This window comes from Epinephelus fuscoguttatus, linkage group LG19 (genome assembly GCF_011397635.1).
Source record: "Epinephelus fuscoguttatus linkage group LG19, E.fuscoguttatus.final_Chr_v1".
Classification (NCBI taxonomy): Eukaryota; Metazoa; Chordata; class Actinopteri; order Perciformes; family Serranidae; genus Epinephelus; species Epinephelus fuscoguttatus.
In genome coordinates this window covers 14,234,067-14,250,892 of record NC_064770.1, presented here as the reverse complement: position 1 = coordinate 14,250,892, position 16,826 = coordinate 14,234,067, and the positions used below count along the sequence as shown (strand labels likewise).

The following is a 16,826-nucleotide window of genomic DNA, read 5'->3' as shown; positions in this document are numbered from 1 at the left end:
GAAGGAGATGCGTTGCACTGTGTGAGGCAAATGGTGGTCACACCAGATACTGACTGGTTTTCTTTTCTTTCATTTCAGAGTGGCCTTTTATTGTGGCCAGCCTAAGGCACACCTGTGCAATAATCATGCTGTCTAATCAGCATCTTGATATGCCACACCTGTGAGGTGGGATGGATTATCTCGGCAAAGGAGAAGTGCTCACTAACACAGATTTAGACAGATTTGTGAACAATATTTGTGAGGAAATGGTCTTTAGTGTGGATAGAAAATGTTTTAGATCTTTGAGTTCAGCTCATGAAAAATGGGAGCAAAAACAAAAGTGGTGCGTTTATATTTTTGTTCAGTGTAGTAAAAACAACTCTTCTAGTGCAGGATATAGAGACTGGATTGTGGAAATACCTAAAAAAACCCCTGCTGTAATTTATGTTAAATGACCCTGTTGATGTTCATGAACTTGATGATAACACATGACATGCACAAACTGGAGCTACAGCATCTCACAGGCAGCAAACTACAACGTCTCACCCCTTTCATAACATTCTTCATCCACTGATGCTGTGGCCACAGAGAGCATCAGAGATGTGAAGGGAGGAGGGTGGTTAGGGGAGGGGCTGCGAGAGGCAGAGAAAGAGAGGCGGACAGTCAGCAGCAGCAGCAGCAGCAGGTTTGTGAGAGCAGCAGAACAGAGGAGGAGGAGGAAGAAGGAAGGAGGAGGAGGAGGAGGACTCAGAGCGAGAGAAACAGTGTGGCTGCAGTCAGGAGGGACACAAACACTGAGAGAGAGAGAGAGAGAGAGGGAGAGAGAGGAGGAGATACAGAGAGAAGAGAAGGTAAGAAGGCCACATTAGCCCATTTAACGCCTTTGTTTCCAGTGTGAACACGAGGTTTCGGATGCTCTGCCATCCCCTGTGTGTGTTTCCCTTTTTCTTCCTCCGTCTGCCAGCTGACGGCATGCTGTATGTGGAGAGAGCAGAGCGCCGTAGCACTGCGGAGTGATGCAGAGAGATGGAGGAGAGAGAAAGAGGGAGGGAGGGGAGGGATGGAGGGCCGGCATTATGCTCTACAGACATGAGGAAGTAAGAACAGAGAGAGAGAGAGGAGGGGAAACAGAGGGAAATAAACATCTGCCTGTGCTTTGCCGTGTAGCAGTGAGGGGGTGGGGGTGTGGAGATTGGGAAGGGGGGTGTACCATTTGAGTGGCAGTGTGCAGGAGTGTGTCAGCTGTCAACATCAGTAGTTTCCCTCCATATTGGAGGTGATATAAGTTTCTATAGGACCACACCCTCTGAGATTGTACGATGGGTTGTATTGTGGTTGCATCAGTGTGAGGGTGTGAGTCTGGGGAGTGTGTGTGCATGTGGAAAGCATGTTGGATGCCAGCCAAACATGCTTAGTGTTGCCTCCCATTACTGTCAGGGCAGTGGATTAGCTGCGTGTGAGCGGCGTTCATTCTTGAGGCGGTGAGGAGTCGAGCCAAGACGCTCGATCATGTACTGACCAAGATGTTTTCACTCTCAGCTGTGTGTATAGACACATGTACGTATACCCTCCACCAGTGTGTGTTTATTTCCCCGTGTTTTGTCAGTGCATGTGAAAAATGCTGTAGTGCACAAGGCTGCAGTGCTAAATACTCATCCAGCCTTCTGCTCCTGGCATCAATCCTCTATTCAAATTTTTCGCCGCTTGGTGACTGAAACAGAAATAATATCCTCCACCATATTGTAAAAGGAGTAGCTCAGAATGGGAGTGTATGGTCCTGAAGGAGGGACAGGAGCAGGGTCGTCCCTCGTCATCTGGCAAAGTGAAATAGTCTCTGAAAAGCAGCCTGTTTAGAACAGCTTGACCGAGCATTTGTTGTTTTTGCGTCTTGATGCCAAGGCATTTTCACAGCATTGTAGACAATGCATTTTCATAAAGAGCTGTTATGATTGAGAGGGTGTTTCCGATGATCCCAGTACCCTCGCAGACATCATGATAACCGCGCCAGATGGCACATCTTGTGTTAAAACATCTTTCGATATACATGGAGAGCTGAGGCTTATTCTAGCAGCACATAGACAATGGAGACTGTCTTCCCAAGATAAACAACAGCATCCAGTTGTTTCTCTAAAAAGACCTATGTTTACGTTCAAGTGACAAAGCCCTCTAGTGGCTGCAGTGATTATGACGAGAGAAAAGGAGGAAGTCAGGTGATAACAAAACATCAGACTTAAACACGGAAGACTGTTGTTCGTTTCCTGCGTCACAATTTTTAAGCATGTCCTTGATCATTAGCTAACCTTTAAGGGATACTTTGCCAATTTTAAACCAGCTTTGTATCATAATTATATGGGTAGTATGTGTAAATGAACTGTGGTAAACTTGCCTCCATCTCCCCAGCCCCCAGATCCCCTGCCGAATGACTCAAAATGTGTCATCCAGCAGTTTGCGCTAGGGCTGTTGCTCAAAGTAGAGATTTTACTTCCGTGTTGGGACACAAATAGAGGCTTCAGTTCAGAAAACGCCTTGACAAACAACATATTTTGTCAGTTGATTTGGAGGACTTGATGAAACCATGGACCACACCACCAGCATGATGACATATCCACATTCCTAATGGAAACACAGCGTTTGAATCCGCCACTTATTTGTCCGGCGTTGTGACATGAAACAGCACTTTTCTGGTTAAAAAGCAATCGATCCAACAAGCGCTGTGGGGAGAATAATGTAAAGCCATTCAGCACCACGGGCATGATAACGTCATTGTCAAGCGTTGTCATGCTGTCACTGGAACCAATGGGGAGTAAAAAACAGTGATGTCCAGCCCCATGGACAAGTTAGATGATGATGATAGATGATGATATTGCGGCTGTTCAAAATTCATGCTTCCTCAATATTGCCTGACACTGAAGTTTGTTTTATTTTCCTACACTCCATTCTGCAAACTCTGGAAAAACCAGTACGTTGGCATGGCTACGCATCAGTGTGGACTTGAAATGATGTTAGATTCCGATGGATACGTTGAATTTAGTGATTGGTGAGGGAAAATTGAATCCCCCCTCCCCCACGGGAAGCATTTAGAGTGGAGGCAATTCCAGACTGAAGATGGAAACGGAGTGTAACAAGTTGACAATTTTGTCTGATGCCAGGCAATAGTGTGAGAGGAAGCATGGTTGAGAATGACTTCCAATTTGGTTTCCAGATGACTGAACAAAAAGGTGCATTCAGTGGTTGTCTGTGTTTCCACCTATGAGTGTGCGTGCCTTCCTTTTTGTTGTCTTTAGAATGCTCTCAGTCAGTGCTTTCAAAAAACGAGTCACATAAGGTTTTTTTTTATCTTCTATCTCCAGGGTGAAGGTTAACCAGATCTTAACCACAGATGCAGACCACTTAAGGCAACTTAAGCTGCTTTGTCAAGGTTAGGAGAAGATCTATCAATACTAAGACTATTAGTATGTAGCAGTAGTAGAACCCCAGCCTCTTTTACTCTTATCCATTATAACCTCCTCTCTAAAAGGTTTTGTGGAGCGACATCATGCTCCTGTCTTTGTTCCTAAGCATAAATCCATGTCATCTCAGTGACTGAACATTTTTTCTGGTAATAAGAGCCACTATCTGCATGACTGCGAGATGCCATTGTGTAGAAAATGTAAAGTTAGGGGTAACTAAGATTCTGTTTGTGGTGAGGACAGTCTCAAGAACTTTTTAAGTTCTACTTAGTATGTCCTGTCACACTTTGAACAGGAAATTAAAAATGAATTTGCAGCAGTAGCTCAACAAACTTGGGCTGATGCGATTGGTTTTTATCTCACATACTCCCTCAGCTGCATCAGATGAACTCAGAGCCCCTTGATTAACACCACCCGTCATGTCCCACATGTTCATTTGAATTGATTTTTAAATTGGATGGTATTTAACACTGTTATTCGTATAAGTAGATATTGTTAATATAGTTAAACTTTTCGCATTTAGACTGGTTTGGCTGAGTTTGCATTTGTTCTACCACTGCTTGAAGAGGCAGATGCTGGATGTCTAAACCAGGTTTCTGTTACTTTTAGCTGTGACCATTTATGTCTATCCAAGAACTTTGTCAATTGGATATATTTTTTTTTAACTGTGATGGACATTTTTCATTATTTTCTGCATTGTATTTGTTATAAGATGAACCGATCAACTGCAAATATAATCAGCAGATTATTCTATCTAACAACTGTAGTTGCTGCGGCAGAACCGACATATTCTTTGATGAAAGAGGCAAACCCACACACTTGCTCAGTTTCAGCATATAGCAGTGGCTCCTCTGTAGTATCTTCAGAAGCTCTTAGGCTCAGGTCTTACTGGAAGAAGCATCAAAGTGACTCTGGGAGACCTTGTGAAACTCCTGGCAGTGAGCTGATTGCTGTGTGGTCCAGCTGATGCCCTGCTGAACCTGCTGACGTCACACCGCCTCCGGGGCTTGTGACTAAAAAGCAGGAGAATAAAGCTTGTGTGAGTGTGACAGAAAAAAAAAAAAGATGAATCAGGGACAAAAAGACTTTGAATAGAAACAGAGCGGGGAAAGTAAAGAGGGAGTAAAATGAAGTAGGAGTATGTTTCTGTGTATTCATGTGCTATGAGTCCAAACGACTTATCTATGTATGAATTGGCACATCCAGTGTGGTTAAACACTGAGAATTATGTTCAGTGTATTTTTGGTTTACAAATCTCTTATTTAACACAGGATCATGTTATTAATGCAGTGACAGCGGTACTAACGGGTGATCTGTCTGCATTTCAGCTAAATGTGTCTAGATGAACGACTGTGACGAAGGCCGTTATCTGATCAGCTGACTTCTTCTGACCTCACTGGGGCTCCATCATGTTTGTGTGATCTGCAGCTAAGCTCTTAACTAGATTTGAACTGAAAATGTCATTTTTTGCTGGGACGAAATGCAGAATGTGTGATGTCTGAGTCTATTTCTGGATCGGTGACGTTTCTGTGATTTGATGTTTGTAGTCGTGTTTTTGCAGTGATGTGAGAGAGCAGGAGTGTGGTGCTTTTCTGGAGGCCTGTGTGAGCTTTGTTTTCATCATGTTATAGGAGCAGTGAGTTAGGGCTGTTGGTCGTCAAGCAGCAGAGATCAAACTAAAACTCTGAGCTAAAAGCAGACTGTGGTGTCGATTCTCAGTGAGAGCCATTTCATTTACTGCAACAGTATTTCTAATAGAGCTTTATTACTCAATTCAACTCAACACTCAACATTAGATGTTATCCATAGAGTCAATGTTTATACTTTAATGGTCTCTAAAGGACTCAATTAACTGTGATTACCTACCTTAAAAACCTATAATCACACTTAGCAACTATGACCAAGGGCATGGACACACCAGCATTTAACAGCAACATCTCAGACCAAAATAAAAGGGGACTGATTTAGAATTGAACTTCTGTAATGTTGTTGGACTCATGATGGACAGTTTAGAACAAAATATCAAAAATACTGCAGCAGAGTCTATTGTTTTGTCTTTATTATTCCTCTCCCTTGTTGAAACCTAGTGCATGCACTATGTACCTGTAATGCACCTCTACCACTGAAAGTTTGTTTTGAGATTTGGGTGTTATGCTGTAGCCAGGAGCCTCTAGCCTGCGGCAGAGATGAGAAGGCTACGGAGATCTGCTAAGCTTGCTTCTTTCCAACTCCACACCTGCAAAAAAATTTTTTTTTCATTTTCAGACTTGTAGTTTTCAGACCCAGCTGGCATTATCACCCACAAAAAAGCTTCATTCTACTGTTTTTCACATAGTACTTCTTAAGAGCTGTTAACAGACTTTAAAGTGTGAAATCAAGGGATATCATTTCAGTAGAATTAAAGCAGTCACTGTACTTGCTTGTAAATGAAGTATTCACATTTGGAGAACTTTGGAGCACGAATATGTATTGCTGATCAATTGCAAACCATCTTGACAGAGCTGAACCTTATGGTAACAAACAACCAGAGGGTCCAAAATAAAGGGCAGTAGTATATATCAATAGCTGTGTTGTGCCATCCAATTTTATATAACCTTGCTCTGCCACAATAAAAACTACAGTAGAGCTTTGGCGTCATTGTTTGCTGCAGAGGTTACTGTAAGAGAGCTACATCAGCATAAACTGAAATTTGAGTCAACAAATCTAATCTCAAAAAGCTCAGTTATTTATGACAAGATGCAATATCTTAAAGCAAACCCTATCCATGTCTCATTTCCTAAATTCGAAACACTGCAGATTGTTACATTAAAAAACTTGAATGTATTAAATCACCTTTTTCTCTAATGAAGAGTCAAACTCACTACCGTCTAAATCCACCATCCCCCACTTCCGCTGATCCTAAAACCCTCATTGGTGCCACTCAGAGGTACTCCCACAGTGCCTCTCTGTGATGACCTCACCATGTAGATATAAGAGCAGCTCAGAGGATGATGTCATTCTCCTAGGACTGTTGACTGACTCAACTGCTGCAGAGAGCGATGTAACAAACCACATGCTTTTGATTGTTTACAAACTACAGTTTCCAAACTTACCCATCTCCCATTTTATTGTTTAGAAAAACATTATTTGGCTTCAGTTTTTGACTTAGTCTTGCATTAATTATTATTTACTCATAAGTGGCTTTTGTTTTCTTTGTACTGATTTTGATTACGTTGTTGGTAGACATAACAAAGAAGCTGATGATGTAAAGAATGGTGCAGAAGATGAAGAGATTCTTCCAAACCTTCATCAAAGGAAGACTCTACTCAGGTTACAAGCCTTGATTATGGGAAATATTTGTGTGTACTCAGACCAAGAGTCAGATCAGATAGTTCTCTTAAGTCATCAGGCCAGGTACTGCCCAGTCCTCACGGTCCTTTACAGAGTCAGGCATCCAGATGTCTTAACCCTTTAGTCAAAATATAATTCTGAATAGACAAATCTATTCCTAAAATTATGAGAAACTGTCTGGTTCGTCTCAGTTGTCTCCAGGAAAAAGGAAAATGTGGGTCCTCATATCCCTTCACTGGTTTGTGTAAAATGTCCCCATAAACCACCAAAACTAGACTTCTCCATATTCAGTCCACACATACCTTGGTTAATTTTAAGACCTAACTATAGATTAGAGTACATTAAAGTATTTTATTGTGTGTTGCTATTGATTCAGTATGGCAAAGAAGTTTGGCAAATTTGGCACCATTAGAAGTATGCAGAATCAACTATTAGCAATTCCTGATGACCTGAGAATGTACAGACAACTATCAGTGGCTTGACATTGAGGAAAATTAAAATGTAATATAATTAGAGGCAAGTTCCCAAGTTATAAGATGCTAGTTTTTCCTATGCTTATTTAGTGGCTTTATCAATGTTTATTTGACATTTTTTTCCTTTTATTGATAAGAAACTATTAAGAATACATTTACAAAACACATTGATATTATTTTGACTACAGACAGGCATGACTAACGGTGACTTCGGTTGGACTTTAATAGGTGTTAGAAATAAAAAAGGAAAGAGGACATTTAAATAAAAAGTCCATTCACACCATGTCTTTAGTATAAATCTACATTTTGCACATTACAGAAAGGCATAAAACTTTTATTTGCCCATTAATTCTGCTCTACGAGTTCTCAAGATGGGTGGAAGGAGATGGGAGGAAACTTTAAAAGGGTTTCTTTGCTAAGGATTGTCTTTGGTGACATAAAATATCATCACTGAAAAGTGAATATTGATATACAAGATGAAGCACTTTACCAGAGACACTGTATTGATAATGATGTTCTTTCCTCCTCTTTGAGTTAAATATAGTGAGCTTATATGGAGAGAATCCCAGCTGACACACTTGAGAACAAAGAGACTGTCTCTTGTGTGTTGATCCCTCTGATTCTCCTGACAGAACAAAAAAATAGTGCTGCCTCCGTCCTCATCTTCTCCTCATCCCTCTTTCTGGCTCTGTAATATCCTCTCTGTTCATTATTCATGAGCTCATTGCTGTCTCTGTCTGTCCGTGTTAAGGCTTATCATATTCTGATTATGTACCATCAAAGCACAAGGATACGTTTTTAAAAATGCTTCAGGAGGAGGGAGAAAAGTGCAGTTTTGCAATAAAATAGCAAGAAATTACATTGTTATTCTCCACTCAAAAATGTGTTTTTCTTATATTTATTGCCCCTGAAAGAAATAATACTGACTATACTAACTTGTACATGTGCAACGTTTGTGAGGTGCTTTTACATTCCTCTACTGACGGGGGTGATGTTTGTGCATTTTGCTAAAATTTAACATGTGCACTGCTCCTTCACCGCATAAAGCGAAAGTAAAACATAGGCTACTGCAAGTAAAGGTCTGCTTCCATTTCCTTTTCAGTGTTTGTTATGCTTGCGTGCCACTGATAGCCATAGCTGGAGACAGTATGTTTTCTGGTTGTCTGTCTTTGTGTCCGAACCCTTCTCGTGAATGCAATATCTCAAGAAAACCTTGAGGGAATTTCTTCAAATTTGGCAAAAACGTCCCCTTAGACTAAATGATGAACAAAGTAGATTTTGATGGTCAAAGGTCAAGGTCTCATTCTTGTGAACAAAATATCTCAAGAATAACATTAGGGAATTTTATCAAATTTGGCACAAATATTCACTTAGATGTAACAATCAAGTGATTCGATTTTGTGGTCAAAGGTAAAGGTCAAGGTTAATGTGACCTTGCATCCATCTCATTTTTGTGATCGTGATGTCTCCAGAACACCATAAGGGAATTTCTTTAAATTTGACAGTGTCCACTTGGTCTAAACAATTAACTGATTAGATTTTGGTCGTGGAAGGTCAAGGTCACTGTGACATTGTCTGTCTCATTCATGTGAATGCAATATCTCAAGAACACTGTGAGGAAATTTCTTCAAATTTGGCACAAATATTCGCTTGGACTAAAGAATAAACTGAAAAGAATTTGGTGGTTGAAGGTCAAAGTTCAAAGTTCATTGTGACCTCACTAAACATGTTTTTGGCCATAACTCAGGAATTCTCGTGCTAATTCTGACAAAACTGCACACAAATGTCTAATAGGATAAAATGATTAAGTGAAGACATTTTATATCCAAAAGGTCGAAGGTCAAATTTACTGTGACATCATAATATTCTGCAACAAAACAAAAAACAAACCCAAAATGTTTTGGCCATTACTCAACATTATATCTTAGGAACAGTAGGGGAGACATTTAGGTACTGAAGGTCAGGTACTGAATTGGTGACACTAATGTTGAAACTGTGTGGATTGTATAGATATTCTGTGCTGCTTGGAGATTTGTGTGAAGCATCCATGTTTTCACAGACATGGATATAAACTGTAAGGGAAACTTTACTGGTGCGCGGAGGCATACAGTAATTCAGATTTTAAACTACTATATGGGAAAACCAGGTTAAACAATTTATTAGTATTATCATAACGTATCAGAAGTAATACTTTCTGCAGCTTTTTCCCTTGAAGCTGCCATGTATGTAGGAACTCCTTCCTTCCTCCCACTCATCCCACTCATGGACTGTTTGGGGATCATCTCTATGCACCTGCTCTGCCCTGCTCCTCTGACTCCTCTTACCCTGCTTGTTTAGTTAGTCTGCATTTCTAATCCCAGACCTGCTTTTCCTGCCACTGCAGAGTCCTGATGCTTGACCTGGTTACTTCACATTAACTCCATGTTTAACTGCACCTTCTCTGTCAGTTGTTCCTGGTCTTGTTTTTGTCCTACCTGCCTTAGCCCTTTGGTCATGCACCTAATCGTACTGCCTTCATGTTGCTGAGTGTAAGCTGCCTTTACCCAACCTGTTTCTCCATTAGCCCATAGCGTATCATATTGAACACTGGTGGTTAGCATGATGTTCCAACAGTTCACAGGCCAGTTTGGTGTTGCATTTATGGTTTTGTTTTTTCTCTGTGTGTCTTCAGATAGTAAAAAAGCAACCTTGATTATCACCTAGTTGGTTGTTAGCATCATTGTCTCTTTCTCTAACAACCAGTCAGTGTGTCTGGATCGATTGGATATGTTTCTGCAATAACTACTCAAAAAATACCCACCAAGAGCTAAAAATGCACAGGCTTGTAAAATAATTACTGCAATAAATTCTACAGTCTTTGTACAAGGTAATACACCAAGACGAGATGCATCATCATGGCAGGCCTCCATAGGGTTGCAGACACATTAACATGACCAGCCCCTGTACTGAATACATCAGTTATGAAGCTTATGTTTATTTTACACATACAAAGCAGACAAGCACACCACCACCAGACAGGTTAAGCCTCTTTTCTAAACAGTCTGAATACAGTTTCTGTCAATATTTCACCAGGGTAAATACGTTGACGGTGTGTGATTATGTAACACAGTGTGTAGATGGCATATCTTTGAAAAATGATCTTAAACAAGCCCATATTTACCCTCTTATTTATTCCATATTTCCACAACCGAATGAAGTCCCACTCTCTGCTCCAAAACGTCCTCAACGTTAATGGAAATCTAAACTGTTGTGAAGATGCTAATACTCTTCATTGCAGCTGTGTTGTATCATTTTGTTTCGCTGCATTTTTCTGCTGTTTTGTTTTCGGATCATAATGTGATATGATGGAGTCTGTGGTTTATGTAATTGACTTGTGTTCCCAGTGGCAGGAAGTATGGAGAATATTGAGCGGGGTAACAGGGATATTGATTGGTAGGGGCTGCGATAATTCAGCAGTCTGTGCAGTACTTCAGTGGACTGTATCTTTGACTCACTTGTAAATCTCTCAGCATATGCGATATATAGAGGAAGTTACTATACTATGTGCATACTGAAAATCCCCTGATCTTCCACTGGTCCAGTTCTTTGTCTTATGACCTGGACTGGCAATGGAAATGTATGGGGAAGAGGTGAATGTTTATTTTGTACAATGGACACAAATTTACAACACAGCTTCTACCGTCTACTATATAGTTGCATGTGAGTTGGCATACATCCTACAGATCAATGAGATGCCAGTTATATAAAAAAGTCCTCGTCTCTGTCGTATCAGTGTTCAGCTTTCATCAGTTAGAGCTGTATGACACAGTGCTTTAGTTATTTCATACAGGTTTAGTGCCAGATGATCCCACTCTCCTGCTCTCTTACACACCAACACAAAGCTCACAGGGCCTGGTGAGACTCAGTGTGATTAATAGTACCAGCAGCGGCTGTTTATCTTACTAGCACGGCTCTATAATGCCAGCAGACTTACGCATACACACCTACACGTTCGCAGATGAGGTTAACTGCGCTGCAAAATGGAAAAATGCAGCCTGGATTTACACCATGAAGCCTACAAGGAGATGATATACGGCTGTAATTATTACACATGGGTCTCCGGATGCCTTTGCATCACTCAGTTATGCTCACACAAACACAAAAATACCATTACCTTTTTCTTTTATGCTATTAGTGGGAATATCCTGTCAGAAACTGAAAGCATCCATATGGAAATGTTTGCTAATAATTTCTCCTCCTCCCAGGTTTCCTCCCCTCCTCACCCCACTGACCCATGAAAGAAGCCATGCCGGTCCTCACAGCAGGAGCGGGTGAGATGAGTTGGCACAGATGCTCCACACATACTGTCCCATACTGCTTTTTTGCTTGCTGTGCTCCATCTGCTCAGGTTAATATGCATGCTGGTTTTTCTTACCCCTCTTCTCTGTAGGGCTACACGAAACGTTGGCCCTGCTGACCTCTCAGCTGCGGCCTGATGCCAATCACAAAGAGGACATGGTCTTCCTCAAAGATGTCTTCAGTGAGAGGAGCTTGGCATACCTCATGAAGGTGAGGAACTCTCAATATGATTCCATGAGTGACAGAATGATAGTAATAATAATAATAATAAGCAGCCATGTACCATTGGCTGTATGCAGTTTTAGAATATGCTTCCAAAAAAGCGGAAAATAGTTTAAAATGTTCATTGTATTGTCTGATTAACTGAATCTAAAATCATTCATCATTTTGATTTCCTGTTGTCTGAGCTGCTCCCTCTGTGATTAAGCTTTGGTAAAGTTTGGTTATTGTTAGATTGTGGCATGTTGGTAGGCAATACAATTCAAACAGCAGTATCTCTGCTGACCAAACCGTCCATCCGTCACAGCCTCTGCTGAGACATTTCTTTGTGCTCTGTTAACATCACACTGCTTTGAGGAAACTGTAAACACAAGTCATCTTCGGCATTAGAAGAGACAACTTATGTAAAGTTCTTTTTAAGGAGTAGCCAATTTAACAATAATTAAACATACTGTAAGAAGACCAACCTTGTATACCAGATGGGCAAAGATCTATCCAAACATTGAACCATTATGCCCTAAATGTAATGCACATGTTCTGGCTACGTCCGAATCTCTCTACCTTTTGGTCAAGCATTTTTAAAGCTTTAGTGAGACGTTTGGAACCCGATTTGACCCTGACCTGATCTGTGCCCTCTTTGGTTTAACGTCAGAAGCCTCCAGTGCCCATTTGCCAAATAAAACCTACATGGTCATAAACTTCGCTACATTTCTTGCAAGACGTTTGATTCTCTTAGGATGGAAGCATCCATCCTTCTCCCATTGGATCAAAGAAGAAGTACACACTCAAAGGGTCTTCTCAGACTTTTACTAAAGTATGGAGGCCCTTCCTGGACTTTTATGACTCCCTACAGGAATCCCTTGATAGGGAGTGAGGCAGTGGGGTGGAGTGCCCTTTTACAGCGGCAATCCCCTGCTGACTGGTTGGTTGATTGGAGATTTAGTCTCTTTTAGTTATAAAAAAAAATTGATTACCTCTACAAAGGAGGTACATTTATGACACCTTTGTTTATTTGCCTTTCAGTCAGTTAGCAAGACCTCTCAAAAATAGCTGATTTCAATGATATTTGTAGAAGCAGCTTAAAGACCACAGTGCAAATTTAGCTCTTGGTACAGATTTTAAAACTGTGAAATGATTGTTTAGATCTGATAACATCTTCTGTATTTTCTAATGGACTGCAGCTTTAATTTAAATAAAGAAAAATAGGGCACAAGTGCCCCGTGACTGTCTATACTATGTGTATAATATGCAGTGAAAATTTACAGATTTTTATATTAACACATTTCCAGCATTGTGCAGTCTCAATGAAGGCATGCACTTTTTTCTGTACATAAAAAAATAGTAGTTTTAAGTAGGGCCCGACCGATATGGATTTTTTGGAGCCGATTCCGATATTATGGAATAAAAAAATCCGATAACCGATATATCGGCCGATTAAATTTTTATGTTTTTCAATTTAAAAAAACCCAAAATACCTGCTTTTGATGGCTTAAATATAGTTCAAACACTCGTTACAAATATATAAACTGAAGGAAGAACATTTTACTATTTTCAAATACTTTCATTATCAGAAATTGTGTGGAACAAGCAACATATGAACAATTTGAACACAAAATAAATCAAAAATATGATGTGCAAAAAGGGAAATAAAATAATCATGCAAAGTCTATATGAATGAAGACATTCTCATCTATGTTCACAGTACCAGAGTTCTTCTTATTATTGCCAATTTAACAGAGGTAGTTTATAGTGCAAAAAGTAACACAAGGACATCATTTCTAAGTAAAACACCATATTCCCTGCCTTTTATTAGTGATGGAAATATAAGTGTTAACAGTTTTCATAGTAGGTCCCTGATTTGTTTGTGCCTTGCACATGCAATAGGATGCACATGCTTCATAGTCTTCCACTGATCCTAATGTGGGAACAGGCAACTTTTCAACTTCCAAGTCATGTTAATCTTGTCGCTGCTGTCACAAAGGCAACTGGATCGCTGCATGTTTTACTCAGAGCCTCGCAACCAACAACACAGGGCACACTGCATTTTTGTTTTTCACAGTTACGTCAGTTGTTTCAGCATCCGCCATTTCCTCTACTGGGGATCGTGACTGTAAAGAACCTACACTGATACTTTTATTGCTACCGATAGCTACCAGGGACACTATCCTCTTCATGTGTTTGCTGCACAATGATAGTTGCACTTCCTTTGTGTTGTGAATCAATCTTTTATTTTCACAGGAGATTGTACCCAGTGCCAGACAGACAAGCATAGTGAAAGCAGAGCTTATAGGGAACCAGTCTGAATGCAGATGGTGTCATTACAATGTGTAATCAACATTTATGTTGATTACACACTGTAATCAACATTTATGTCATAATGGTAAATAATTGTGACCTTTGTTTGTTTACAAGAAAATTCCTGAGGGCGTCTTTAACCTTCAGCTTTATTCCCAAACCATGCATTCCCTTCTGAGACCCCCCTCTAACAAACTACTTGTGATTGCAGATTCATGAGAAGCTGAGACAGTATGAGAGACAGAGCCCAACGCCCGTCCTCCACAGTGCCTCTTCTTTGGCAGAGGATGTAAGTTCATCACACACTCACACACACACACACAAACCCTAAATTACTTTTCCACTTGGGCACAGCAGTCAGTCTCAATGAGTTAGCTCTGACAGAGAAGCAATGCAGGTATCAAAAGTGAATTTTAATGTTCTCAAAGTGCTGAATCATCGATGCTCATCTAATGAAACTCCATATCCTGCTGCTCTCTCGCTCTCTACAGTTATCAGTGGGGAAACTGCTGACCTTAGCTGCTCGCTACCTATCTCCCCCTGTGTGCATGTCTGTTATGTATCTGTCTGCATTTATTCTACAATAAACTGCAGCGTGCATTACCGGCAAACACATGCATGGGTTCATGGCAGGTCAGGGCTCATGTGTGTTGTGTGATTGGCAGGTGGCAGAGGAGCTGCAGAGCGGACCAATGAGCACAGAGGAGAAGGAGCTGCTGCACCTGCTGACATCACCACATCTCAAGGTAAACATGCTTTTGCTGATTGCCATCAGTCTCATGAGGAAATGTGGCATTGGTGTACAGTCATTCAGCAGTTATTCCTGTAAGACATTAATTAATCTGTGAAGCTGTTTACAGATTGGGGTGGATGTCAGCTGCTCTATCTGCGCCCCAGCAGCTCAACATCAGCACTGTACTCTCAACACGTCTGATTTCTGTCCCATCAGGCCGTTCTCTCGGTGCACGACACTGTGGCTCAGAAGAACTTTGATCCCGTGCTGCCACCGCTGCCGGACGACTTTGAGGACGAGCTGGAGGAAGAGTCGGTGAAGATTGTCAGGCTGGTGAAGAACAAAGAGCCTCTGGTGAGCTGTAGAGAGGAGAACATAAGAACCTGCAGGAGAAGTGGAGGAAAGAGGAAGAGATTAAAAGACTGAGACTATTTTCTCTTTTCTGTTAATGATCCTGTATTATGTGTCTGTTCTCCAGGGAGCCACCATCAGGAGGGATGAAGCTACTGGGGTGGTGATCGTGGCTCGGATCATGAGAGGAGGTGCAGCCGACCGAAGTGGTAAATTGTGCTTCTTTTCTTTTTCTTTTCTTCTTCAAAACAGAACAACACAACAGCAAATACAGGACAGTTAAAATTACATCAGTGAGTAAGAGAACAAGGTTATGTTCCTTGCCATGCGTTGTATTGATTTGATGTTGGTATGTGCGTGTGTGTGTATGTTTTCTAAACAGTCAGTCAGGGGCAGGGTATCTGCAGGTTTGTTAATAGGCTTACGTGTCTAATATTCATCTAAATTATAATATGCTTTCCAAAGTTTAGAAAAAGATCATAATCTGAATATTAAAGCAAGATTAAAGCAGTTTCACAGTAACACTGGAAGAATGGGACGGGATCTGCAGACAGGAGTGGTTAATAACAAGCTTTACCCCTCTGGAGAGAATTCAGCAGCAAAAATGTAGCTCGTTTAGTCTGTGCTCCAGCTTATAAGACTAACTTTTTTAATTGAACTGCCAGCTGGAGGTTCTGTGGAAGTGCAAACTATTTTCATATTTTCTGGAATTGTCCCTCTGTGGCTTCATTTTGGAGAAATATCCAAAGAGTTTTAGAGGCAGTTTTTAAAATGAAAACCTGTTTTGATATTAAAATCATGTACCTTGGTGATCTAGAAGAGCTCCACTGTGAGAGATTAGTGACTGATACTTGTTGAGGGTGTTTTTTCACATCTGAGAAAGGCTTTGACTAGAAAATGGCTGAAGTTTGTCCTACCAACCATGAGTGGACTGACTTATGTGACGATATATACACAAAGGAGAGAATTACATTTAAACTAAGAACCCAAACTGATATTCTCGATGAAGTCATGTGTCAACAGTAAGGCCTGATTTCCTATAGCGTGATATTTTCATGTTGTGGACATTTTTTTCAACTCAAAATAGTTTCCGTTTCTGCAAGTGCAGAATCATTATAGGTTGATGAGAATGTGTGCGTATATGGATGTGCGCGTTTGTATGCATATGCAGGTTTTATTTTTTATTTAAAAAGGATCCTCCCCTAGTTCTTACTTAGTTTTGTGTCCGGTTGACACGTTTCATTTTGGTTTCTGTGTTTTTTAAAAGAAAACCTAAAAAAAACGTAAATAACGAAAAATGTCTTAAATTTAATTTTAAAAATAATAGGCTTTAAAAGTAATTTAATAGTCTTAAATTTGAATTTGTGAGGTGTTAACTGCCACAGATGTTTTATCTAATGACACTGATTCATCTTTTTAATTCTTTTCATTAAAAAGCTCTTCTGTGTAAAAGTCCATATTCCTGATGCTACAAATCTTAAAACCAACAATTAACCTAATACTGTCTTTTTACGTCATATGTGCAGTAGGGCTGCAACGATTAGTCGACTAATTAAAATAATCGGTGACTATTTTAGTAGTCGACTAATCCGTTTGAGTCATTTTTCATAGAAAAGTACCATAAAAGTACCCCAAAATACTCTTATTGCAGCTTCTTAC

At 40.4% G+C, this 16,826-nt stretch overlaps 1 protein-coding gene across 5 annotated transcripts in view; it reads left to right on the top strand.

Moving 5' to 3' along the window:
- The first annotated feature begins 654 nt into the window (after window positions 1–654).
- mpp3a (MAGUK p55 scaffold protein 3a) overlaps window positions 655–16,826 on the top strand; it is a 35,779-nt gene continuing 19,607 nt past the window's right edge. For all 5 annotated transcript variants that reach the window (XM_049561983.1, XM_049561986.1, XM_049561984.1 and 2 more), the window contains exons 1-7: window positions 655–830; window positions 11,476–11,541; window positions 11,661–11,779; window positions 14,295–14,372; window positions 14,749–14,829; window positions 15,033–15,170; window positions 15,295–15,376. In XM_049561983.1, the coding sequence (XP_049417940.1) occupies window positions 11,505–11,541; window positions 11,661–11,779; window positions 14,295–14,372; window positions 14,749–14,829; window positions 15,033–15,170; window positions 15,295–15,376 (535 nt within the window). In that variant the 5' untranslated portion in view covers window positions 655–830; window positions 11,476–11,504. The remainder of the gene's footprint in view (window positions 831–11,475; window positions 11,542–11,660; window positions 11,780–14,294; window positions 14,373–14,748; window positions 14,830–15,032; window positions 15,171–15,294; window positions 15,377–16,826) is intronic.